The sequence below is a fragment of the Aplidium turbinatum genome, chromosome 3, assembly GCF_918807975.1.
Source record: "Aplidium turbinatum chromosome 3, kaAplTurb1.1, whole genome shotgun sequence".
Taxonomy (NCBI): Eukaryota; Metazoa; Chordata; class Ascidiacea; order Aplousobranchia; family Polyclinidae; genus Aplidium; species Aplidium turbinatum.
Window position 1 is genome coordinate 20256243 of NC_137474.1, and position 27835 is coordinate 20284077.

Here is a 27835-nt window from a genome sequence, read left to right on the forward strand (position 1 = left end):
CCAAAAATATTAATAATTTTCTCACCAACATCACAGTTGACACCGCTGAAGCCATTGCTACACAGGCACTCGTACGCCCCCGGGTGGTCAACGCATGGAGCATCATTCTGGCAAGGGTCGCTGTCACACTCGTCCACCTCCACGCCACAATCAGTGTTTGTGAAGCCATCAGCGCAGACGCACGAATACCTTGCGTATGAGTTTTTAGAAAAATAGCATTCTTAGAATACCTCTGGAGCAATGATTGTTGATGACTTTATTTTACGGTTAGTTGCACTTTCATAATTGTTGTATTTACTTGTCGGTTACCGAGATCGACCGAGTGGAGTTTCTATTTGCTGAAGTCTTGTTGGCGGGGAATTATTCCATTCATTAGGTGCCGCTAAATGGAGAGCAATCTTTTGAATGCGTTGCTCAAGCGCATACCCCGAGAATCGAACCAGCACCTCTTGATCACTCGCTAACCAACTGAGCTATCGGGGCGGATAAGCTTTTTTAAGAAAATAGCTTTATATCTGCTATAAACATTTCAATTCTCCACTTTTGAAGCTCTCTTGCAATAACCTAAAGCAATAATGCCTTTTGATACTTTTTATGAATTGATATACTTCAAACACTCCAAGGACAGGCCTTACGTGCCATCTATGTGATTTTTTCATGGTTTATTCAATGAGTTTGTTGTTCAATTGGAAGAGTCTGTCAAGTCTTGAAGAGCTGATTATGTTATTTTGTATTCGTATTTTTGCATGCACTGTGCAGTTAGCAGACCATTCTGTCTCAGGCAAGCAACAGATGAGAAAAAATAGTTTTGTTGCTTATTATTATTTTTTTTAACGCTGTATAGTAGTTGAAGAAGAACTGTAATATATGTTTATTAAATGTGTGTTGATATTTGACCTGCAGTTTGCTGAGGTTTACTATCTCGAAGGAATACTAACAACAACATGCCTGTAACCAACAGCTATTTTGAAATGAATTGTGAGATAATTTTCGCCAGTGCAATTACGTTATCCCCTTGTTTAAACGAATCTAACCTCAATGAGCTTCCACAGTGATAAAAATCTATTCGTGAATGTGTTGAAGGTCGAACTGTCTTCCAGCTATTTTTGTGACGCTGCTTTTTTTCTACCATTGTATTTTTTTATCTTGCTTTTTGTTTGTTTGAATATAGACAATCTTGCCTGATGTAAATAACAATTGGTCAATGAGCATCAAACATATTGGTTTGTGTTGAAATGAAGTAACAACAGTTCTAACAAAGGATCAGCACACCTACCTGCCGACGTTATCTTCACAAGAGGCTCCATTAAGGCAAGGATCAGATGAGCATTCATCGACTTCTTTAGCAGCAAGTGAGGAAGTTGATGTTGTTGTAGGAAAGTTGATGTAGTTTATGCAAAAAAAAGTTATTTAAAAATCTCTCAACTAATCATAAAATGCAAGTTCGAATCAAATGAAAAATTTTTATTGTAATTTTCTTATTACGAGTATGGAGTAGATACGACTAAAAAAATGCATTTCTATTGAACATTATAATAATATGAGGCAAAAAGTTTTGTTCATATCCTTGTTGTAGAGTTCCTTTGTTGGGGATTGATTGCAATTTTTGTGGCTGTCTAGCTACTGCTCAATTGAACGATAAAATGCGCCCTAATATTCTTTTCAGTCAGTTCTACAGTTGACATTTTAGTGATGTTACTAATTAGCGTCACATGCTGTGGAGTGCAACAGTTAACTAAAATCTTAATACAGATTTGTGCCATAGAATAGATAGATACGTTATCCTTCTGAAAGTAATGAGATTAGATTGCTGCATTGTAGGCCTACTGTAATATTGACAGTCAAGTAGGTCTATGGCTAGGCTGTCACCCAAAAATTTTTAATCTTTATATTTAGGCTATATAACATGTGAATCTAACTGACGTATCTTCTATCTACGAAAGCTTGAATCTCAAACATTTGGCATTTTGGAATTTCGACAAAGTAAAAATTCTAAACCAAAATGGACAATAGAAAAGTTGAAGTCTGAAGAAGCAAATCGCTTCGAAGGAACGTCTGGTAATAACTTGACCGAGTGGCCCCTTTAAATCCGGTATTGGCGTAAAAGCTTGTATAGCCTACTAGCGCACGGAAGACATAGTATTACAAGGTGATCGTTATATCACTACCCACCGTCTTTGCAAAGTGTCCCTTGGTACCCTTTGGCACATGCGCAGTTGAAATGACCGACGTCATCAGTGCAGGTGGAGTTGTTGTGGCAAGGTGAGCTTGCACATTCATCTATGTCTGCAAGTGGTAGCCATTGTGATAAGATGAGAAAATGAACAAAATCAAGCTCATCGTCAGTCAATGACACTGACTTTTCCAGTGGCTAGTGTTCCTGCCAATGTTTTCTAGTAGGCTATCATCCCACATCGTGTCAAACAAAGTTATGTAGTACTGCAATAGTTACAATTGTATTTGATGTTGAGCAGTGTTGATATGTTAAGATGATGACCGGATATGTTTCTATTTAAATAAGCCTAACTGAAGATGATCTAGCTGCTACCTGATCGAAATTGATTGTGAGCTGTTTATGATTGAACTGACTCGTGTGAAAATAAATTCGTTTGTATGACCGCATACGTCATTCTTTACCGTCACCTCTCAATCGGTTTGTTTGACCAAATGACGCACATTCTAAATAACAACACATTGCCAGTCACGCGTAATTAATCCAAGTCGACAACGCCACATGATTTATAACGTCCAAATGAAGTATGTCATATGATGTTGAAGCTATGTGAAATAATGAAGGTACTTTATTCACCGTTTTCACAGAGTTTCCCTTCGTAGCCTTCACTGCACTGGCAGCTGAACGAGTTGAGTTCGTCATGACATTCTCCGTTATTCTCGCACGGATTCGATTGACATTCATCTATTTCTGAAAAGATAAAGCGTAGAAATTTGATGTACAATATTATTCATTATCATTATACTGTAAAGTATAATATATAAGATTGTTTTAGACTAGACCTATTAAAAACTTGAGCTATTCACGAGAATTTGTTGCTTTGCTGATTGTGGTGTTCATTTGATATATAACTACAAGTCTTTTTGAATGATTACGATAATAAAGATTTATTTTCATTGCTTCACCAACGTTTCACACAGCATAACAACGCACATCTTTTAAGAGATGCGCATCTTTATGCGATATAAAATTGCAGAAATACACACTACATGACGGTCAGTAGCCTACGGATCATAGCAAAAGAAAAGGCTAAGTTAAAACACATTTGAAGTTGTGAATTAGAGCTGTAAAGGTAGTTCTTTGTTACACATGATGACATTGAACAAAACTTTCCAATAAGATGCTGTAACATCAAAACGCCACTTACAATTTAACCAGGTAGAACGAATCAAGCTGAGATTACATTGACCCCACGTTTCAAGTTGTGATGTTTGACGACCATGAGTGTCCATGACAGTAACAATTTATACTGCTCTAATAATCTTAATGCCCGCCACAATCGAGCACTTTGAACGGCACTTGCTGCTATTGTGTTGAACTAGTAATGACCTTTTCTTTAGAAAAACTTGTTTTTTGACTACTTGAAATCGTGGTCTAAGCCTAGCTAGCTTGAACAAGCAGAATATTGAACGAGTCAATGTAGTCAATACGGATATTTACATTGCGCTCAGTCTGACCAATGCACACTGTAGCATATAGTTGATTTACGAAACTTTACAAACCACACCACGTTTATTATAAAGGGCAGTGGGTTGTTTTGGGTTGTGATAAAATTAGCGTTTGAAACAGTTTTGTAGCGACTCTAACTTTGGTGTGGTTATAAGTTGTCGCAATGTTGAGTCAGACTCCACCCTGAGAATTGTTCAACGGATCGTCAGCACGCACCTGTCTCGCAGTGCAGACCTGTGTATCCTGATGAGCACAGACAGGTATAACGGCTCACATCATCTTGGCAGGACCCATCGTGGTGGCAAGGCGACGACGTGCACTCGTCAATATCTTTACATACGATATCATTGTCAGAATTCACGGAAAAACTTAACAATAAAGAAAGTTTGGAGAGAATTTATAAAAATTTTCATTGGATCACCTACTGATAATAAATCACACGCTTGTACCCTGATGACTCAGCAGCAACATAGCTAACTCGAATTGGAACACACTTCGAACATTGAGCATTGATGACGATAACAGAAGCAACGCCACGCAAACAATTGACTTTCAAAGTTGAACTTGTCATTAAGCTGCATCCTTCCAAGACGTCAGAATATACAAATACATACTTAGAACATCTCCAAACTCTAAACCCGTTTACAAAAGTTCCATAAGCAACTTCAATAGAAACAAGTAAAATAAATAACAAATAGAAACAAGTAGTAATGTTTAGGATAGGTCAGTTCAGCCAATATTCTTAATAAAAATGAATGCATTTAAAATTATCATGAACAATTGAAAACTATATCCAAAATACACAACCTCCTTCAGTAGCCACTTACTAATGTCACAGTTGTCTCCTGTGTAACCATCTGCGCACGCACACGAGTACATATCGAACTGAGGGGTAGAACATGTGCCTGAATTCTGACAAGGCTCATCTTTACATTCGTCGAGATCTACGAAAACAAATGTTTTTGTTTTATTTCTTTGACACGTTGAGGCTCAACGTATGAAATGGTTTAAACCAATGTAATAAATAACTTATAGAGCTTTTCTATACGCAACTCAACAATCTTTTTTTACCTAACTCCTTTTTTTTTTAATTACCAACCAGGTTCAACCTATTTTGACCCCATCACAAGGAATATACATTTCCCACTTTTGAAGCAAAAGTGTGAAACAAACAGAATGCTAGGTGTTTTGTGGCGAATGAAATAAAATCTCTAAAAGAAGACGGACTCGGATGGATAGAGAACAAGTAGACTCGATACAACAAAAAGACTGAAACAAGCGAAATATATGAATGGGTAGCGTTCTATAGTCACTGGTAGAGTTTTGTCTCATAAATTTAAGACGGTTTGCTTTATTGGGTGTTTTGTATATACGTAGATGCTATATGGGTTACATTCTAACCCAGGTAATACCTATTTTGTTTAAAACACTTCAATTAATTATCACAGACGACGTCGACAGCCAGTCTCCTGTACACTGGATATTCTTTCGTTTCAAACGAAAGCATTTTTACAAACTCATGTACTTATGTAGGTCCTATAAGTTAGTCGTCGTCATCGTGTGAGCCTCTGGGGCCGATGGTCTATCTTTTTACCTCTCCAGATTCACGATGTTCCTGGACTAAGCTGGAAGGCTACTAGAGAGCAGCCAGTCTATGGTTTCATCATCCAAGACAGGCTAACGTTTTACTCCTTTAGATGGTGTCCGGTAATTTCATCGCAGTAATTTCGTCGTGGTAATATCATCGTGGTAATTTCATCGCATAGTAATTACATCGCAGTATATCGCATCGTCAGGTAATTACACCGCAGTATGAGAGCTGCGTGGGCTACCAGCTGCGGGGCGACGGGAGCACCGCCGGCGGGGCCGCGCCCTGAAAGGGTCGGCTCCGGCAAGAGCACGGTCGTCGGGACCCGAAAGATGGTGAACTACGCCTGGGCAGGCCGAAGCCGGAGGAAACTCTGGTGAAGGGCCGTAGCGATTCTGACGTGCAAATCGATCGTCCGACCTGGGCGTAGGGGCAAAAGACTTAATCGAACCGTCTTTTAGCTGGTTCCCTCCGAAGTTAGGGTTAGGGTGGGTGGACGTTAGGGTTAGGGTTGACGTTGACGAAGACGATTAAATTACTGACGATGTGGTGTATTGCGATGTAATTACAATGCTATGACAATGTATGCGATGTAATTACCCTGTGATGAAATTACTGCGATGAAATTACCACGATGAAATTACCGCGATAAGATTACAGTGAATCCTTTAGATGGCTTGAAAATGGTGCAATTGTTGGTCTGCTGTCTGTTTCTCAGCACCACATTCACAAGTAGAGAAAGAAGCCATTCCCAATTAGTGCGTGGTTGAGCAGAAAACTCGCCGCTCGCACGGAGACGGCTTAGGAATACCCTCGCCTCTTTGTAGTGTCAGGTCGGTGGGATGGGTGTCAGCATCGAAGATGAACGAATGGAGTCTGGTGGTGTTTGACATCCATCGAGAGTTCCGTTTATAGTCTGCCCAATTAGCCACAGAGATGTTTTGTCCATCAGCTTCGTTGACTACAATCAGCTTCCCGCGGTCTCAACACCGGCCGTCCCTCATCATCGCCCCAAAACTTGTGGCTCCTGTTCGCGTTCACCGGTGAAGCGATGGCACTTCCAAAAGGCCGATTGGAATCAATACAGCCTCTTGACCAATGAGTCTGCTGCAAAGTTACCATCCCCTAAACAGAGGTGACGAACCTGCGGCCCGCGGGCCGCATGCGGCCCGTCAAAGAATTTTGTGCGGCCCGCAAACAATTTGACAATCGCTCATGCATTAAAGACAAAAGACATCTCAAAGCTGTTTTATGCCTTCACTGGTACACCTTTCCTTTGCTATTTTCTTGCCCTAAAGTCCAGTGGTTCCCAACCGGGGGAGAATTCCCCACTAGGGGGGAAATTTTCAGGGGTAATTTGGTTTTAGGATTGTAAACCTTTTAAGCCTAGTAAGTTGGCCTAGATTAGAGCGTTAAAGAAGAAATTATTATTAGATTAACTCCCGATTATTTAAGTGCACTGACAATCTGACATGGATGCAATCCATCACGTAGGCCTACTCCTTTTTCATTTAAATACTGGATGGCTTTCATGATGAAACGTAACCAAACGAGTGTTTGAGCTCATAGACAAGCTTAAATTATTTTTTGACTTTTAAATAAAATTGAAATTTGTTTGTGGATTGCTGAATGATGACAGATGGATTAGATTCCTTTCTTATTTGGTTGATATGTTTGGTCCATTGAATAAACTAAATCTGAAAATGCAAGGGAAAACACCAATATACGGTATATATTCAATTGCCATCTCTGTTTAAAGCAGATTGCTCATCAACATGGGTTATCTGTATCCATGAGCCATTGACATATTGATACAATGGAAATTTACAAACTGTAGGCTACTGCTTTCATGATGGTTCAAGGAAGGTTGGAAGAGAGTGATTGATTTATGTCATCGTCATTTGGAGATTGTCGGTACTAGAAGGCTCTGCTGTCTTCTTCGCGAGGGGAGTACGTTTTGTCTGGCCTCTACATTTCGACCAGGCTGGTTTGGGTGGCCCTTCCAAGAGTAGATACCAGTACCGTTCAGCATTTAAAGATGCTTTTGGAAGCTTTCACCAGCAAGCTTGATAATAATTGAAAGAGAAAAGTTAGAATGAACAATTGAACATGTTCCCATGTTTAAAGAATTATCATTGGTGCTGGTTGTTGATGGCAAAGAACAAGTTCTTCCAGAGTTGGAAAAAGAATTGACTTTGCAACATCTCACAGCATTAGAATTAGAACTGGAATTCATTCGATATTTTCTTAAAATTTATGACGATGAGCTTGATTTAATACAAAATTCATTCACATTGCTGGTGGAAAAACTTCTCGATAAATTGCAGGATGAAGTTTTAGAACTCAAAACGGATTCTTGCGCAACAGACTTATTCAGAAAGATTTCAATCACTGGATTTTGGCCATTGATGTGTAATTCCTATCCTAAAGTGGCAGAGAAAGCTACTCGAAGTATCCTTCCATTTGCTTCCACTTATCTATGCGAATCAGATTTTTCAACTCTTGCAAATGAAAACAAAACAAAGAAACAGATTAGTCGTGGAGAATGAAAATCGTTGTGCTCTTTCCAATACTCTTCCACGACATTCATGAGTTATCGAAAAAAAATCACAAGATTCACACAGACTGTTAAATGCATTGACTCTTAGAATTTTGAATGCCTATTCTTTGAATAAAATACTTTTCAGCTACGTTCTTCTTTAATTAAATTATTTTAGTTTGAAAAGGAATATTACCAGCTAAAAAGGTTATTACTAGTGAAATTTTAGTTTATCTTCCAAAACTTAGATTAAAATATTAATGTAAACGAGTTTTTAACAAACTAAATTTATAGGGGGGGGGGGGATTTAGATTTGAATATCGACCAAAAGGGTCCACCAGGTAAAAAAGGTTGGCAACCACTGCCCTAAACACTAACTTTCAGGGTTTAAAGTTAAAAAATAGGAAAGTTATAAGGTAAAGGTGTCGTCGTCGTCGTGTGAGCGTCTGGGGCCCAGGGTCTATCCTTTTACCACCCCAGATTCACGATGTTCCCGGACTAAGGTGTGGTGTGTAAAGGTGTGAAAACACTATTCACCAATTTTGGTCGATTCCAATCTATGACGTCATGGAATTTTGACGATTAAAAAGTTGTGTGGCCCGATAACTCATGTGTAATTGACAAAGTGGCCCGCGACAGCAAAAAGGTTCGTCACCCCTGCCCTAAAACATGCAACGCAGACGAGGCATACCAGGACTTCTGCAATGCCATAATAACTGCGGCAAAGGCCACAATACCACGTGGCCATTGAACCAGCTATACACCATGCTGGGACTCTGAAGCTCTGTATCGCTCCTACTTAAGCGCCACAAGTGGTGCTGCTTCTAACACCGCCGCCACCAGACTACTTGAGCGGCTGGACACAAAGAAGCTTGAGCGATGGAACGAAGCTGTCCAAACCGTCGACTTTTCACACTCAAGCCTCAAATAATGGAGCATCATCAATAACCTCACTGGGCGCTCAGCAAACTCTCCTCGTCAGTTCCCCGTTTTTGCTAATGCCATCGCTTCCGAGCTAGTGCAGAACGGGGTCTACAAGACAAAGGACCGCAAGGCATCCCGCCTTGTTGCCAAGGAAGTATCTGCCCTTTGGCGAGTGGAAACACCACAAGAGGAAGCAATCTCTGGAGACTTCATCCCAGATTAATTCGCTACCGCCCTCCGCCTAGTGAAACCACACGTCTCCACTCTCCAGGGCCGGATAAGATCCGCCCTGAGTTTGTGCTCCATGCTGGCCATGCCCTGAAGTCTTGGTTACGTAGATTCCTCTCTTCCTGTCTGCACCACCTAACAATCCCAAAAATCTGGAGAAGAGCTTTAGTAGTTGCGAACCTTAAGCCTCACAAGCGACCGGCGGACCCAAGGAGATTGTCCGATATCCCTCCTCTGTGTTCCTTTCAAGATCCTCGAAATACTGATCTACGCACGCGTCAACCCAATCATCGACCCGCTCCTTCCAAAAGAGCAAGCTGGGTTTCGGCGCGGAAAATCCACCGTAGATCAGGTCACACTCTTAACCCAAGACATCGAGGATTGCTTTGAGGCAAAAAAGAAGGCCTGCGCTGTCTTTCTAGATTTTACAGCTGCCTATGACACCGTATGGCATCGCGGCCTTACTTGAAAGCTGCTTCGCCTGCTTCCTGATCGACATATGGTTCATATGATTATGAAACTTGTCAGGAATCGAAGCTTCACCCTCGCCACCAGTAGCTCACGGCGAAGCAGACTGAGACGCCTGAAAAACGGCGTCCCACAGGGATCGGTCCTGGCTCCACTTTTTTTCAACATCTACACCCACGACCTGCCAACTACGGTCTCCGCAAAATATGCATATGCGGACGACCTGGCAATTTTCCACTTCACAACGTCGTGGGAAAATCTAGAAGACACCTTGAGCCAGGACATGAAAACTCTCTCAGCCTATCTCCAGAACTGGCGACTGAAACTCAGCGAAACCAAAACTGTGGCAGCAGCTTTCCACCTCCATAATCGGGAAGCTGATCGTGAGCTACACGTCCAGAACAACGGAAAATCTCTGTCCTTCTGCCCCGAACCAAGATATCTTGGGGTGACACTGGACAGATCACTCACATACCGCCACCATTTGGTGTCACTGCGCAAGAAACTGACATCCCGCGCTGCGCTACTCAAGCGCCTGGCAGGCTCTAGCTGGGGGGCGAGGGCTGACACTTTGCGTAAAGCAACCTTAGACCTTGTCTACTCTTCAGCAGAGTACTGTGCACTTGTTTGGTGTCGCAGTGCTCACTGCCATAACATCAACACTGCTATAAACAGCGCCTTGCGCACAGTGACCGGATGCCTGCGTCTCACACCATTGGACAATCTCCCCATTCTCGCTGGCATCCAACCCGCTGAGCTTCGTCGCGAAGAAGCCACTCTGTCCCTCGGTCGACGAGCACTGGAGCCTAACCACCTTCTCCACCACAAGATCTCTGCTTTCTCAAACGACTGCTTTCCCAAACGTCGACCCCCGTCGACTGAAATCAAGACACCCATTCGTACCAGCCGCTCAACTTCTGATCAACAAAGCTGATGTACAAGATATCTCTGCGGCTGCTTGGGCGGACCATAAATGGAGTTCTGAATAGAAGTCAGCCGCCACCAGACTCTATTCGTTTATCCCCGACGCCGACACACGCCCCATCGGTCTAACACTACAAAGAAAGGCATGGGTGCGCCTCAACCGTCTCCGTACGGGCGTCGGTCTTTTCCGCTCAACCATACACCAATGGGGAATGGCCTCTTCCTCCTCCTGTGAATGTGGGGCCCAGAAACAGACCGCAGACCACATCATCAATGACTGCTCCATCTTTAAGCCACCTAACGGAGTAGAAGGTCTGCATGTCATGGATGATGAAACCATAGACTGGCTGCTCTCTAGTAGCCTTCCAGTGTAGTCCGGTAACATCGTGAATCTGGGGTGGTAAAAGGATAGACCCTCGGCCCCAGACGCTCACACGACGACGTTGATTAGAAGTTGAGCAATCTGTCTAATGTCACCCCAAGGTATTTTGGTTCGGGCAGAAGGACAGTGATTTTTGTTTGTTCAGAACATTGAGCTCACGATCAGCTTTCCAGTTATGCAAATGGTAAGATGCTGCCACAATTTTGGTTTCACTGAGTTTCATTCGCCATTGCTGGAGATAAGCTGAGGGTTTTAATGTCCTGGCTCAGGGTGTCTTTTGGTTTTTCCACAACTTTGTGGAGTGGAGAATTGCCAGGTCGTCCACATATGCGCACTTTGAAACGGCCGTGGATTTTCCGGAACCCAGCTTGCTTCTTTGAGAAGAGTGGGTCGATGCTTGGATTGGCGAGGGCATATATAAGCTTTTCGAGGATTTTGAAAGGAACACAGAGGAGAGATATCGGGCGATAGCTCCGTGGGTCCTCTGGTGACTTGTGAGGCTTAAAGATCGCAACTACTAAAGCTCTTCTCCAGATTTTTAGAATTGTGAGATGGTGCAGGCAGAAAAAGAGACTCTACGTAGCCAAGACTCGAAGGCACAGCCAGGATGGAGCTCAAGCCCAGGACGGATCTTATCCGGCGCTGGAGAATTGTGTGGCTTCACTATGCGGGAAGGCGGTGGTGAACTCCTCTGGGGTGAAATGGTATATAAGTTACTGGTTTTGAAACTGTGTGCCGCGGTACTTTTCCGAAAATTGGGAAGGTAGGCCGACTTGTATTACAAATTGAAAATTAGCCATGTGGGTTCGATTAGACATGCGGAGTGAATTAAGCATGCAGTGTCAATTAGGCATGTATAGTCAATTAAGCATGCAGGGTCAAATAGACATGTAGAGTCAATTAGACATGCTGGGTCAATTAGATATGCGTAGTAAATTAAGCATGCAGGATTGCAAGGTCATAGCCTACAGGCATGCAGGGTCAAATTGGCATTTAGGGTCAAATAGGCATGCCAGTTCAAATAGGCATGTGATATCAATTAGGTACACAGGGTCTATTAGACATACAGGGTAAATTGAATATGCGGGGTCAGTTAAGCATGCAGGGTTAAATTGGCATGCAGGGTCAACTAGATACGCAACAAGTGTCAAGTAGATATGCGTAGTCAATTAGGCATGCAGAGTTAAACCATCAGCTGGGTGAATTTCTAATTAAGCATGCAGGGTCAGGCATGTGAGGTCAAATAGGCATGTAAGGTCAATTAGGCATGCGGGGTCAATTAGGCATGCAGGGTCAGTTAGGCATGTGGGGTCAATTAGATATGCCCAGTCAGTTAGGCGTGCGGGGTCAATTAAGCATGCGAGGTTGAATGAAAGCTACCAATTGCTCATGGAAATTTTTAGCAATTAGTTTAATAGAGAATGTAGTTTCGGAAGAGATTTCTCTTTTTTGTACAACGGACAGGCAAGGTACAACAACACAACAGGGTTGAGCATTATAAGAATATACTTTACATATTTATAAATAGTTTTAAAAATGTCAAGCACTTTTGGCTTAACACTTTGATCCTCAAAGTGAGGCCTGATCTGCCATCTCACATTTCCTTTAATAACTTGAAGCACAGTAGCCTACTGTCATGCACAGTTATACAGTAAATTGTCTTGGATTTGACGATAGACAATGAAGGACCTTCATTGAAGGTATTAAGGACGAGTTGGACCAGGCCTCTGGCCACGGCACTAATACAGTAATGCTTATGATGGGTAGGTAAAGGTGAGTCCCAGTCCCATACTTGAATCCAAGCATCGGGGAATGAGAAGATAATAGGTTTTTATTATACTAAGCCTTCGGCACTAACGAGAGTAGGGTGGCCAGTTCCTTTCTCTCGGCCGCCTTTACTTCAGCAACTACGCCCACCCAATTTATTACACCCTGGGTAGGGGTGAGCGGTGTATGTCAACAACCAGCATAAGCGGAGAGTCGAACCAGGATTGCATGATTGAAAAGCGAGCGCCTTACCCGCTTCGTCATCTCACCTTATGAGGGGACTCATTGTATTGATCTCCTGTGCAGGCCTTGTGTCCAGAGGTGGGCAAAGTTACTTTCAAAAGTAACTGAGTTACAGTTACAGTTACTTGGCCAAAATAGTAACTGAGTTACCGTTACAGTTACCAATTTTAAAAAGTAACTAGTTACCGTTACTAGTTACAGTTACTAGTTACTTTCAGTTACTCACAAATCTGAACATAAAATTCTGCACCTGGCCAGCTCTGCATGCAAGCCCAGTTTAACCGCAATGTTTGATATATAGTGTTAGAGCCATCCATGCTAACATAACAGCACAAGTACAAAACCAACAAGGTTTTATTTAAAAAAAATACTCAGTGGCTTATATGTTTATTTCCTTTGAGAAATACGAGCATTTCAAAGTGCTCGTCACTCAGGCCTGCCCTTTTGGGCTTTAAAATGTCCATCCTTGCCCAATCGTCGTCGTTGTGTGAGCCCCTGGGGCCGAAAGTCTATCCTTTTACCGCCCCAGATTCACGATGTTCCCGGACTACACTGGAAGGCTACTAGAGAGCAGCCAGTCTTTGGTTTCATCATCCATGACGCAGACCTTCCACTCCGTTAGGTGGCTTAAAGATGTTACAGTCATCGATGATGTCCACCCCTATAGTTCAATTGGTTAGCGCGTCACTTCTGGAACGAAAAAGCTTCAAGATCAAGCGGCACTGGTTCGACTCTCAGGGCATGCGCTTGAGCAACGCACGTTAAGGACTCCTCTCTATTTAGCGGCATCTAATAGATGGAATAATTTCCCGGAAACAAGACTTCAACAATCGGAAACTTCACTCTGTCAATCTCGGTGACCGGGCCTGCGTCAGTGATTTAAAGCCTCTACAAGTATGCGAAACTGCCAGGATTAAGTTCTGCAAGAAGCTTTCCCAGTCCGAGGATAAAGATTTAATCAATCAATCAATGATGTGGTCTGCGGTCTGTTCCTCGGCACCACATTCACAGGAGGAAGAGGCCATTCCCCATTGGTGCATGGTTGAGCGGAAAAGCCCGACGCCTGTACGGAGACGGTTGAGGCGCACCCATGCCTGTCTTGGTAGTGTCAGGTCGATGGCGCGTGTGTCGGCGTCGGGGTGAACGAATAGTCTGGTGATAAACAAGTGCTGCAATGAAAACAATATTTCTACTGCAGCACTTGACGGAATGGGAGTGTTATGTTTTTAAAACAGTTTTTTCATCGGTCCAATTGTGAATCTGGATCCGCTTAACTTGTTCTCAGGGTCCGCTTCCAAATACTCCTGTAACAGATTCAACGCGCATTGCTTTCTTTTCTAGGTATTTGCGTAAAGTGGTGCAAAAAGTCCTCCGTGGCTCTACTTACCACCATCCACTTCAGCGTCGCTGCTGCTCCCCTCTTCAGCAGACCAGTTTGCTTCTTCAATTGCTTGAAGCATGTTCTGTTTTATTTTTGTCTTCAATTCAGCAGTGTCGCTTAATGATCAGGCATTAAACACAGATAAGTCTAAATTGTAGGTGGAATGCAGTCGCTGTCCTCGAACCAATGACCAAATCTGGTTTGTATTGCTTCCACAAGAACGTCCACCAACGGCAAGCAAACAGCAATGCTGTTGCTGGTTTTAATGTCAGACAATCTTTTTAGAGGCATTGCAAGCGTTACACTAAATGCAATAAGTTTCAACTTCTTGAAGGTAACTATAACTAACTGACTATAAGCATCAACAAATTTCTTTTAATCGCTGCGTGTTTCTTGATGCTTAAAGTCAGTTGGTTGGTTACCTTCAAGAAGTTGAAATTTACTGCATTTTTATAAATATTTTCAGGTTCCTGATGAGGGCTTAAGTTAAACCGAAAACGTTTGACTGTTAAATTCATTTGTAAATATGTAAAATTTATTATTATAATGCTCAACCCTCTTGCATTGTTATGTCTTGCCTGTCTTTGGAACATATTGATTAATCGCCAAAAACAACTAATTTGTAACTATGTAAAATTTATTATTATAATGCTCAACCCTGTTGCATTGTTGTGTCTTGCCTGTCTTTGGTACATATTGATTAATCGCCAAAAACAACTAATTTAGCCAAATCAGTTATAAAAAATCGCCAAAAAAGAGCTAAATCATAAATATGAAGCTAAACGTCTTAAAAAATCGCCAGATTTCTGGACTTTGGCGATCAGTTCGCCAATATGGCAACCCTTCTCCACCAGACCACAAAACAAAAGTAGAACCGCGCATGCGCAGTGCTGCGCCGATACATCTGCGAAAAAAATGCATTATTGCGCAAAACGCAGCAAACACGCACTAAGCAAGACACAAACACGTGCAGAGAAATAAACGGCAATTAAAAACTAAAATTTCAATACAAAAGTAACTTGTAACTGTAACTGTTGAAAAAGTGTTAAAATAGGAACTAGTTATCGCGTTTCGTTACTTTTGGAAAATAGTAACGAAGTTACCGTTACAGTTACTCAAAAAGTAACTAGTTACTGCCCACCTCTGCTTGTGTCTCTGGTATGCAATGAATTAATCTCCTGCGTTTAATCGCAGCTCGTACCGTAACTATAGTGTCTGCTGTTCTACTTTTATGACAATCGCATCAACAACTTCTTCTAGTTAACAGTGCTTCCCAACTGGTGGGTCGCGAAGCTATTTCAGGTGGGTCGCGAAGCATTTCTAAATGTTGCTGAATATTAAAATTTTCTAAAAAGCACCGTAATTACTATGGATCTCACAAGTCGCAGTTTGGTTTTGAACAGTACTGCGCTTTCGCCATCGTTACTCTTATCTTCACTTCATTCGTTGATTTTCCATTTTCCTGAATTGTGCACCTTGTTTTCTATTAGATCGCGACCATTATTGCATTTTTACGTAACAATTATGCAACAAATATGTAACAATTAGATGTGTTGTGTCGCATTTAACCATAGATATCTTACATAGATTTAACTATATCAGTACGTATGCCACCTGGTAGTGGTTAGGGTTGCCAGATTGGGCGCTTTTATGCCCAATCGGGCTACATTTGATTTCTCCGGCGCCAAAAAATTCGCGTTGGGCGCGCTTTTTTGGCTGGCGCCCAATTTGGTTAATTTTTTTTTTTAAATATAATATAACTTTTTATGTAAAAATTGTGTCATGTTTAAGATTTTTACCTAATTCGTAGTTATTTCATTGAGGAGCAGCTTTTTTGGAGGTCTAGGTCAGGCAGGGTTACCAATTTGGTATAAAGATGCCAATTTTCAAAAATGTGCATGTTTAGGCTTTAATATATAGCAATTTAAGTGATCCAGGTTTTTATGAAAATGTAGTGGACATCAGTTCAGTTTGTCTTTATTTCTGACCATCACAACGAAAAACAATATATGGCAAACATAGCAGGGGTATAGAAAAAGGTAGAAGCGACAAAACACGGACGCTATAACGTGCATGATTCCAAAGCAGGACAATCAGTTATGGCATGATCGCAACATTTTAATAAAGTTTTTACAAATGTAGAAAGATGAGACAAAAAAGGCTAGTGAATTTTTTTAAACAATTTATATGAGTAAAATAAACAAAAAAAACAAGACAAAAAGATAGTTTCTGCGTTGATCGACCTTGGTGGGTTATCAAAACTGTTGGTGATCTTGAGGGGAACACTCTTGATGCGTTAGCTCATCTCGAAAAGCAACTAAACCATTTTTTGTGTTTTGGTACCGGTACTTGTTTGTAGTTATTTTAACAAACAATTGAGTGAATTAATGCATGGTTGCCAATCTGTCTGAAAGATGTGAAGAACTGGAAAAACACTTACAATTTGGGACTGATGATCAAGCGCTCTGGAAGAATTTTGTATAATAACCTATCTCTTTGTTTGGGCTCCATTTTAGAACCGCCCAAAAATTGGGCTACTTTTTGCATAAGCTTGGTTTTTTTTTTATATTAACCACTGGCAACCTTAGCCTAGTAGTGGTACGCCAGTAGCAATAGCAAAGATGCCATAATAAAAATGTCATATCTCATTGTGGGTCGCACAATAAAACTTGCATTAAAAGTGAGTCGAACTGTAAAAGGTTGGGAAGCACTGAGTTAACTTACATGCTTGTTTTGTATCATTCTATGCCCTGCAGTGCTTCAACACGTGAGTCGTTTTTTGTTTGTCGTATCCAGGCTTTCACCCGGTGGTTGAAGATTTAGATGAAGTAGACGAGAAGACAAGAAAGCCAATCTTCATGTATACCTTCAGGCATACACGTGAGTCGTGACACTATGTATTTAAAGTTTGAAACAGTGTGCTTTAAATAAGTTTGAAGTTTAGACTGCATCGAAACAGTCAGTGAGTCAGTCAGTGAGGGTCTGAGGGATACATGAACGTGAAGGAAAAGAGAAAGGCTTGGATTGCAGCAAGACAGCGGTTGCCTTACGCCAGTAGTTCTCAAAGTATGAGTCGCACAGGGTCAAAAAGGAGGTCGCGCTATGATGATTCATTTCTGCCCAAACGAACTTTTTCATTTCATTTTTCAAGTATTTTCAATTCCATTATGATGTGCTTTGCACAGGATTTGGCCGAGTTCAACGATAGAGCAAGAACTTGTGTGATGCTCTGGGCTACGGCTGACGGCCGTGTGACACACGATCACTGTTGCCACTCTCTTGTCATGGAAAAGAACTAGATTTGACTAAAAAAAACACTAGATTCACAAAAAAAACACTAGCATCATAAATACACGATCATTTACATGCATAATGTAAGTTACAAAAATGACAGCCAATGGCGTTAATAAGTATTAAAAGTCCTTAAAAATTTCAAAGTAGAACTGAATTTCCTTGAAAGTGAGCCCTGAAGTCATAGCCGTAGGAGAGTAAAACATTTTGGGGGGGCGAACAAAATTTTCCCCAAATTTAGCCTTTGCAAATATATTGTCAAAAACGCAATATTACTCACAATCATTTTAAGAACTCCACACTCACTAGCGTACGCAGGGGGGGAGGGCATTGAGCTATGCCCCCCTCCTTTAAAAATGTTTTAGTAGTAAACGACGTAGATTAAGGCATTTAATATGTTTTGGATTGCACTGTGAAAGCAATTAACAATGTTGTTTTATAGACTAAGCTAATACGAAATACATGGCCCAATCCACCTATCCCACCCCAGGTAGGCTATGCCAATGTAGCATAGTGTTCTGTAAGCTTATTATAGTGAGAAAGAAATGAATAAAGTCTAAACTAAAACCATTCTGGGATATCATGAAGACGTCTGGGATATCAATGGCCAGTGGCGTAGCCAGGGGGGTGGTTACAACTCCCCTTTTAGCACGCGTGTGACGTCACGGTATTGAGAATGATGCTTTCAGTCTCTTTATGCTTGGTGTTACGGACAATTTTCACCAAATCAAACGTCATATAAAACCGTTCAGGTCTACTTAACCTAGCTGGCATCTTACGTCATGGAAATTGCTAGAAAATGTCCAAATATTGCACCATCGTTCGTAAGACCTTATGAAACATTGCATCACCAACTTTCAACACCTGTTTGAATTGCGTGACAATGTCTTTCATTATTGCGTCACAGTTACTGTGTACGTGAGTTTGAGATATCGCAAATTATTCTAGTCATTCGTAAAGGTTGTTGCTTGAAAGTTGGAGGCATATTTAACTGTTTGCTTAGTGCTTGCCAGCTGGATAAAATTTCCGTCTTTTATCCAAGTAATCTGTTCTGTAGTGTTCTGTATCCAAGTAATCTGTTCACCTCTACGAAATCGGAGTGTCTAGGGAGCTGACTTTGTTCAGCCCCCATCTTATGGAGATGCCTCAACGTGGTGTAGAGGTGAACCCAGGCTGAAAACTAGGCTAATCCCTAGCAACTCCTGGGGCTAATAGACACACGTAAAAGTCCCCAACGGCAATCTCTTTATGGCGGAAGAGGGCAGTGTCTGACGGGCAGGCATCCTGTAAGGCGGGCCTCAATGAACAGAGCACCCGGCAGCCCGTTGCAACCGGTTCCCCTGAATCTGCACGTTCCGATCTTATTGGACCGCAGTGGACATGGAGCTGGCCAAGAGTGTGTGCGTAGCCCTCGCGTAGTCACGACCACCTTAAACAACCACACAAGCGAATGGCCTTTGTCTCAATTTGGACCAGGACCAAAACAAAGCCCAATGGCGATGATATTATGGGTAACGGGGGCAGGCTTGGTAGAGCTGGAAGCCTCCAGCCCGGTCTCACACATTGGCGGCGGATCTATGATGATCGTCTCCCAATGAACTGCGGTGACATTGGGTTCCGGTAGCAAGACCCGTGTCTGGGCTGGCCTATCTAGGATTTCCCGCAGCCCACCCCACATGGGGAAGCCCCTAGAAAAGGTGGGGTAAACATCGGACACCGCAAATCTCATCTGGCCAGCTTACCGCGGCTGGCGGATTATCCAAATAGCGGTCGACCTACACATATACCTATGAATACTAAGCTACCCTTCACATTGGGTGCTTGGAACGTCCGTACACTACAAGACAAAAGCAACAATGACCGACCAGAACGTCGCACAGCTTTGGTATGTAAAGAACTTGCACGCTTCAACATCGATGTGGCAGCTCTCAGCGAGACCAGATTTGCTGGAGAGGGCAGGATAAGAGAAGATAGATCTGGCTATACCATCTTTTGGAAAGGAAAGAGCACTGACGAGCCGCGCATTCATGGTGTAGGTTTTGCTATCCGTTCCCAGATTGTAAACCAACACAATCTTGTCCCAAGTATAATCAATGAACGGATGATGACGATAAGAATTCCACTCACCAAGAAATGCTACCTCACCCTGATCTCAGTCTATGCTCCAACACTCACATCTGAAGATGAAGATAAGATCTCCTTTTATAACCAGCTCACACATACTATCCAAAAAGTTCCTTATCTAGACAAACTTGTCGTGCTAGGTGACTTCAATGCCAGAGTTGGCAGGGACCATCACATGTGGAAGGGTGTCATAGGCCATCATGGTATTGGGAAATGCAATGCAAACGGAGAACTTCTGTTGGGTCTTTGTGCTGAACAAAATCTAATCGTAACAAACACTCTTTTCCAATTACCTTACCGTCGTAAGACTACATGGAGACACCCTCGCTCCAAGAAATGGCACACCCTTGACTATGTCCTCACAAGAACAAAAGACCGAGAAGATGTGAAACTCACACGTTCTATGCCAGGAGCAGATGACTGCTGGACAGATCATCGCCTTCTGATATGCCGCCTGAACATTCAGATCCGTAGACCAACTAGACGCATCTCGGCAAACATTTCCCATCGTCGTTTTGACTGTAGCAAGCTTCATGATCCCAAAACCTTGCAATCCTTCCAAGAAGCTATTGATAAAAACCTGCATGATTTAAACCTTCTAGATAACGCCACAGTTGAAGACCAATGGACTACACTCCGAGACGCGATGTCCGCTGCAGCTAAAGCAACAATTGGTTACAAACACAAGAAAAAGCAGGACTGGTTTGATGAAAACGACGAAGAAATCACCAACCTTATTGAAAGTAAACGATGTGCACGACTCACTTTTGAAAATAATCCTTCTCCAACCAACAAACTAAAACATCGACAAGCTGCCACAGCATGCCAAAAAGGAATTCGTAAGGCGCAAAACAAGTGGTGGCAACAGAAAGCTGAAGATCTGCAAAAATATGCCGACCAACGAGATATGCGCAGCTTTTACGCTGCGACGAAAGAAATCTTTGGACCGACTAAGTCATCAGTGGGGGGTTTAAAAGACGCAGCTGGCTCAAACATTATCACTGACACCGAAGGAATCATTGATCGTTGGAAGTCGCATTTTGAAACATTGCTAAATAACCACTCATCTCCTCACAGTGACCTTCTCCGCAATACTCCACAATATCCCACCCGCGATTGGATGTCCACACCACCTACACTAAATGAACTCAATAAGGCTATCAAACACATGAAGAAAAACAAAGCTCCGGGACCAGACAACATTCCGTTAGAGCTTCTTCTTTACGGAGGACCCCAGGTAAAGGACCGCCTAATGCAGCTGATTCTTATGATATGGGAAACAAAAACACTTCCAAGCGACTTTAGAGATGCGAATATAGTTACAGTGTTTAAGAAAGGAGATAGAGAAGATTGTAACAACTACCGTGGTATCTCACTCCTCAGCATCACTAGCAAGATCTTTGCCCGCATTCTCCTTGATCGTCTTATCACGCTAGCAGAGGACGTACTCCCAGAGTCCCAATGTGGCTTTAGACCTTCTCGCGGCACTGTAGATATGATCTTTTGTGCTCGACAACTCCAAGAAAAGTGTCAAGAACAACAACAACCTCTTTCATTTATCTTTTGGGACCTGAAGAAGGCATTTGATAAAGTTCCTCGACCTGCTATGTGGTCTGTTCTTGCTCGGTTTGGATGCCCTGACGACTTTATTACCCTGATCCGTGCTCTCCATGATGGCATGCTTGGCAGAGTCTGTTACCAAAACACCCTCTCCGACCCATTCCCCGTTACAGGTGGACTCAAACAAGGATGCGTTCTTGCACCTACATGTTTTTCACTCTATGTGGCTGCAATGCTTAACGAGGTCCCACAAACCTCCCCTGGTATCAACATGCGCTGTCGCATGGACGGAGGGCTCTTCAATCTTGCTCGCTTCCGTGCTAAGTCGAAAACCTCTGCTCATACAATTCATGAGTTACAGTTTGCCGATGACAATGCCACACCTGCTTTTACTCCTGATGATCTCCAAACGATAGCCACCATCTACAACAACTCTTATGAGCATTTTGGAATGGAAGTTAACACTGATAAAACTAGGATACTCAACCAAACGCCACCTGACCACACCTCCCCAGAGATCAATATCAACGCAACACCTTTAGGTGAAGTAGACTACTTCTCTTACCTTGGTAGCATACTTTCAACAGCACCAACATGTGCAAAGGATATTGAGCAACGTATAAAAGCAGCTCACTGTGCCTATGGAAGACTTAACCATCGTGTCTTCAACAACCATGCTATATCCATCCGCACAAAAATTATGGTCTTCCGGGCAGTCGTTCTATCTACCCTTCTCTATGCTTGTGAAACCTGGACATTATACCGCCGTGACATCAAACGTCTTGAGAATTTCCAGCAGAGGAAGCTGAGGCAAATGCTAGGTACTCGTTGGGAAGATTATCTTACCAACGATGCAATCCTTGATCGCGCTAGGTTGCCCAGTTTTGAAGCCACCATATTGAAACACCGCCTTCGCTGGACAGGGCATGTCATACGAATGGACCCAATGAGGCTTCCACGAATAATGCTTTATGGTGAACTAGAGACAGGAAAGAGACCCCCCGGAAGACCAAAAATGAGATACAAAGATCAGCTGAAAGTGTCCCTCAACCATGCAAATATTGATCTGGATTCATGGGAACTACTTGCTAGCGACAGATCACTTTGGAGAAAAAGAACTAGGGAAGGCACGGAAATTTATGAAAAAAACAGGATACAAAAAGCCCAAGAAAAATGAAACACTAGAAAAGAAAAGCTAAAACTACCACGTCCCCCACCCTCCATACAATGTGACTTTTGCCCACGTCTTTTCCATCATAGACTGGGCCTCCAAAGCCACATACGACATCACCATCCAAAACCAAATTCAATTTGAAGACAAAACCAATGCTCGGATACGAGCTGGAGCCGACGACGAACGAGTGACAAGTTTTAGTGGTGTACGGCGTTGCATCCCATTTTCGACAGCCAGGAGGCTAATTTTACAGAAATACATTTGACTTCTTTAACTATGCCTAATAAACGAGGCCACTTGTTTTGCGCACTTATAGCGAGGCGAGCGGTTTCATCAGAATATTCATCGCCAAGCAAGAGTGGTGTCGTCACTTCGCTTCACAACAGATATCTTGCAATTAACAGTTTCAGTAAACAAGGAAATGTTTGACACATCGCATTACAGGCAACAATAGTGACTTGCAAACATATCAGTGAAAATAGGCTCCAATAACAGGGAGAAAGAAACCAGGCACCATGAAACAAACTCTTTTGGAAATCACCGAAAAAAACGTTTCTATCGTAACTTATGAACAGTGCTCCTTCTAAAAAAGCAATGAATTGGTTTTTTATCCTTTTTGTGAGAATCTCTATAAACGTCTTTCTTTGATTATATTAGACAACTGTCACTTGCTGTGCTTATCAGCATGGCAAGAATTGTTGATTAACAACATTTTGCAGTACAGCTTAATATTTTCGTATGACAACCAAAAAAGTCTTTAAATTTTTTTAAAAATATAATATTTTGCCAATATTTTATAAATTGAGTTTGCATACCGACCTATTTTGCCAACAAAAACTTGTATAAAGGGAACACTGCTCATGAAATACAATAACGGTGAAATGCACACTAGTGTTTACAGACAATTTCGAAATTCGAAAACAGGCATTTTTAATCAATCACTCTGGGACAATGTGGTTGGACAATTGGACATCGCATTGGTATAACTTTAAGCGACCTCCACCTAGAACTACAATCTGATTGGTCGGAATCGTTATGAAAAGCAAAAATATGCTAAGTCCCGGAAAGTATTTTTTGTCTTCATGCTCTTTAAAACTCATCAAGAAAAGTATTTTTGGTTATACTTGTACGCTGATACCTTCCGCGGGCCGCACATAACAGCGTGTCGGGCCGCCATTTGGTGACCCTTGGTCTAGATGATATAACGTTGTTCCATGCAAATATTAGTATTTTAATGAAACAATAACACAAAAAAATTACAAGTTCCACAATTTTTCAAGACATTTATTTTATTCAAAACCATAAGATTTATTTTTTATCATTTATCATATTGAAAACCTACTTCAGGTCTCAAATGCCGAGTTACTTCCCAGGAGCACCAGGATCCAACATAAGGCTACTTTGCTGGTGAAAACTATCGCAGTGGAGGACCAACAATTCGTATAAAGAGTAGACTTGAAACAATTACAGTGTGTAGAGTAGCACGGTCAGATGCCAGTATGAGGTTCATTTGTGAAAATCCGCGCTCACACTTGCTCGATGAAATTGGAATGGATTTTAGTGACGTTATCAAACTTTGAAGACTCTGAGATCTTTTTTTCGTAGTTACATATTCACAAAGTCTCCTCACAGCTTTGCGTTCATCTAAGCGCAATCTTTTTGCCTCTTCCATAATTTCGTTTTCTCCGTGTGTCATCACTGTGTCCTTTGGCCAAGTAGTTAGATCAAGTGTTTTGAAGGCTTTAATAAATGACGAGTCTGTTGAAATCAACAAGCAATCTTGGGTGGAATTTCCAAAGTGATGGTAGATGCGGGAATTGATTAGCGGGCTATTTCTGCAATTGTTTAGATGCAATTCCACTGTTCCGGCGGGTCAATTGCCCTCTTGTTTAGAATTGAAATTGTGATGAAGTTTGTTGACATTAAATTTGCGTTGTTTTTGTGTTCTGCGTGATGTGGCTTGCCTGGCTGCAAAGAGATTTCACAACTGATTGTCGCTTTTTGCTGCGTGCCGGGAGCTGTTGTTTCTGGTCACAATTTTGCCTTTGTGTTGAGTTTCATTTCATTATCGAAATAGATTGATTCAGCGTCTTTAGACATTGAGTCGGTGTGGAAGGCGATTGATTTGCTGGCTGGGCTTTCCTTATTTTGTTTCAGTTTGTAACACCAAGTGTGCAATTCCAAAGAAGTACCTGACTTTCGTGGGCCTAACCTCCTACAAGAATTTCTTTTCCACTAATGATGTGTTTAAACTACTGTATCGTATTATGTTGTGTTGTGTCGTATTGCACCCTTCACTATGCCCTGTTGTGTTCTAACTGTGCTAAATAGCTATTATAATAATGACTGTCGCTAAAAGACCATAGATGTTGTAAAGCGACATAAAACAAACCATAACAATCAATCAAATCAATTATCGAAATAGCAAGCTAGAGAAATGCCAATGTGTACCACGGATTTCGGATTTAAGTTATCGTTGTTGAAGCCATTATAAGTTGATACAAAATCAGGTTTTTATTCCAACTCACTAACTCAATAAATAAATCAAGAAACAATTGCAATTATGATTGAGGCAGACCGAGGAGGGATTGTAGGTAGGCAGTGAGCACCTACTCTTGTAACCAAAAAATAAAAACCTGATAATTGGACAACTGAAGTAAAGAACTATAAAGCATCTAAATAACGAAATAAAAGAATTAAAAGAACTAACAAAATTGGCAGAATTGAAAGAACAAGAACTAAAAGACTAACTTAAAAATAACAAATTTAAATTTCAACCAAGGAAGACTTCAGAAGGGGTGGTCAGCAAATCCCTGCAACGAAAGGACTTTAATATACTTTAATTGTGTTGTAAACTGGAATTCTACTGTAGCCTAATTGTGTATAATAACTTTTTTTAAATACTGTATTGTTTGTCAAGAGGCTTACGTCACCGTAACCAGCGAGCGGTAAGTCCCTAATTAATGTTGGTTACGCTGTCCATTTCGTTACGTGTGTCGCTATTACTGTGTGTAGGCTATAGTATACACTATACAGTAGTGTAATTTCTTAAATTTGATAAATGGAAGGTGACGGTGGCCATCCGGTGTCTCGTGCGTTTCCCGTTGACAGTGGGACAGGGGGCGCTGCGTCTAGGGATGGTGCGGCGGAACACCCGGGCGTTGGACAGGTGTATCCTCAGGGGGTTCATGGCAGCCTTACCCATGCTGATTTCACTGCAGAGACTGTGCTCAGGGACGTCAGACATAAAAAAGAGAGGTTCTGCAGGGGGTTGGAGAATTAAGAAAAGGTCTTCCCATGGTACAGGATGAAGCGTCGCTAGAGCGGGCCTTGGTTCATATGGCGGAGTTAGAGATCAACTTAGGAGAACTGTTAGAACTTGCGAATAAACTAAACGATAGCACTATGATATCTGAAGCTACAGAACATGTCAGGTTAGAGATTGAGGAATTGAGATTGGCTATAAAATAGAAGCAAATCTTCAGGGTAGATACAAAATTAGGTACAATAAAAGGAAAATCAACCACTAGTGCCTCGAGTAGTCGCTCGCGCCGTTCAAAAGAAGAAGAGATTGAAATCCGGCTCGAAATGGAGAAGTTGCAGTGGGAAAAACAGATGCTGGTGAACAAAGCCAAAGCAGCGAAAGCCAGAGCCGAAGCCAAAGTCGAAGCAGAGGAAGCCGAAGCCAGAGCCGAAATTGAAATGCAGATCAAGGTAGCCGAACTGAGAGCAAGGCAAAGTAAGCTTGACTTGTTTTCACTATGTGGATCGGACCAAGGGTCGGAGCGCGGGCAAAGACGGCCTACGGCCAGTAGTCTCGGAGTCACCGACTACATCCCTACAGCGATAGAAAAGGTCCAGAGGTGGGACGCTGACATTGTCAATCCGCCTGGGAGATCCCATGACATTCATGGGGCCGCTAGCATAGATGCCCAACCTAAACAGAGCAAGGCTAAACAGGATAATTTAATGGAACCGCCACATAGAGAAACTCCCCTAAGAAAGCTCTTTCCAGGGAACGCCCTCACAAACAAGTATAGAACGTGGACTAAAGATGATTTTTTGGCAAAACCGCCCGGGGGGACCCATGGGGCCGCTGAAAGAGTACCTCATTATGATTATCAACGTGATTTTTATAGAGAGAAGGTTGTGAAACCGTCACAAACATGCCCCTTAACTGTAAGGAAAGATCTTAAAAGTGAGAGATGTAATTTACCACTAGTTAAAGATGATGGCCGAGTAACTAGACATGTTATGATATCCCCGCCAGGGCTTAATGCAAACAGAGGTGCTGAGGATCAACAAAACTGGTTCTATAAATATCATAATTGTCGCACTTTCTATGACAGGGCCGCATTGATCAACTATAACGGCAACAACATGCCATTTATATTTTTTTAAAACCGTATCGAATTACTAATGGAGAGTTGCCCATTTGAGGGAAATCGGCTGACTTTGCTACAGGCAGCCTGCGTACGTAGCGCCGCGCAAACCATTTCAAACTTAGCATCGGATACTTCTGGTTGGAGCGAAAAGGAAAGGATCGATATGTCGCTGGATCGCTTGTCGCAGCGCTTTGGCGTTAGAGGCGGATTTCTCGCGGAGCCGGAGATTCGGCGGATACGGCATGGCAATAAATTATCTGGGATGTCATCATCCTCAATAAAGGAATTCAAAGACGAGCTGGCTCAGTGTACCCTCTTCGCTAGGGCGTATAACCAGCGTCATCAGCTAGAAGGACGTTTTGTACTAGACTTGGCAGGTCGATTACCTGGATATGCGAAGAAAGACTTTTTGTACTATTTGAAAGAGCAATATGGTAGCACCTAGGAACCAAGCTTCCAAAGCCTAATAAATTTCGTAAATTGCGAAGAGACGTGTCGCTCTACGGACTTCGCCATACGCTTAATGGAGGAAGTCGTTGCTAGAAAAGATACAAAACGGTCGGCGAGTGATAATCACATTATGTGTATTCGTCAAACCTCAGCACAGCCTGTCAGAAATGTCACCCAAGGTAGCAGTCGCGGGTCTGGCTCTAGTTCTGGGAGCCGAGAAGAAACGTTTGGTAGCCGCTCTTTTGAGGGTACGAAGTAGGGGCAGTAGAATAACGGGACGACTCGCTTTATTGACTTTTCTTGCGATATGGACAACTGGAGGGTCACTGGGAAATTAAAAAATTGACAAAACTGCAAAATGTTTTGTTTGCTTTTATCTAAATTCATGTTTAGCAAATGAAATGCTATATTTTGCGCGAGGTTTAGGATGGTAAAACATTGACAGAAACTTGCTACAGCAGTGTGAGGTTACAACTGTTACCACTGTAGCGTGAAATCTATTGCTGCATTATTATGACTAGTATGGCATTACATAAGCATGAAATCACATATTTTCATACATTTATTTTGGGAATACACACTTTGCGCACGCGCATCCAGATCACATACGCTGCACCTGGATATTCGACATATCGCGGTAGACCTCAAGCTGTAGTTGCATCAAATTTTGTCATAACACTTTGACCCTCCAGTTGTCCACCTTCTTTTTGAGTGAGCAATCCCCC

At 42.2% G+C, this 27835-nt stretch overlaps 1 protein-coding gene across 1 annotated transcript in view; it reads right to left on the bottom strand.

Moving 5' to 3' along the window:
* LOC145766429 (uncharacterized) overlaps positions 1 to 27835 on the bottom strand; it is a 122854-nt gene that overhangs the window by 20385 nt on the left and 74634 nt on the right. Inside the window, exons 5-10 of the mRNA XM_082578139.1 lie at positions 4510 to 4626; positions 3899 to 4012; positions 2810 to 2923; positions 2173 to 2286; positions 1277 to 1340; positions 26 to 189 (exon numbers count right to left, since the gene is read on the bottom strand). Coding sequence (XP_082434265.1) covers positions 26 to 189; positions 1277 to 1340; positions 2173 to 2286; positions 2810 to 2923; positions 3899 to 4012; positions 4510 to 4626 — 687 coding nt within the window. The remainder of the gene's footprint in view (positions 1 to 25; positions 190 to 1276; positions 1341 to 2172; positions 2287 to 2809; positions 2924 to 3898; positions 4013 to 4509; positions 4627 to 27835) is intronic.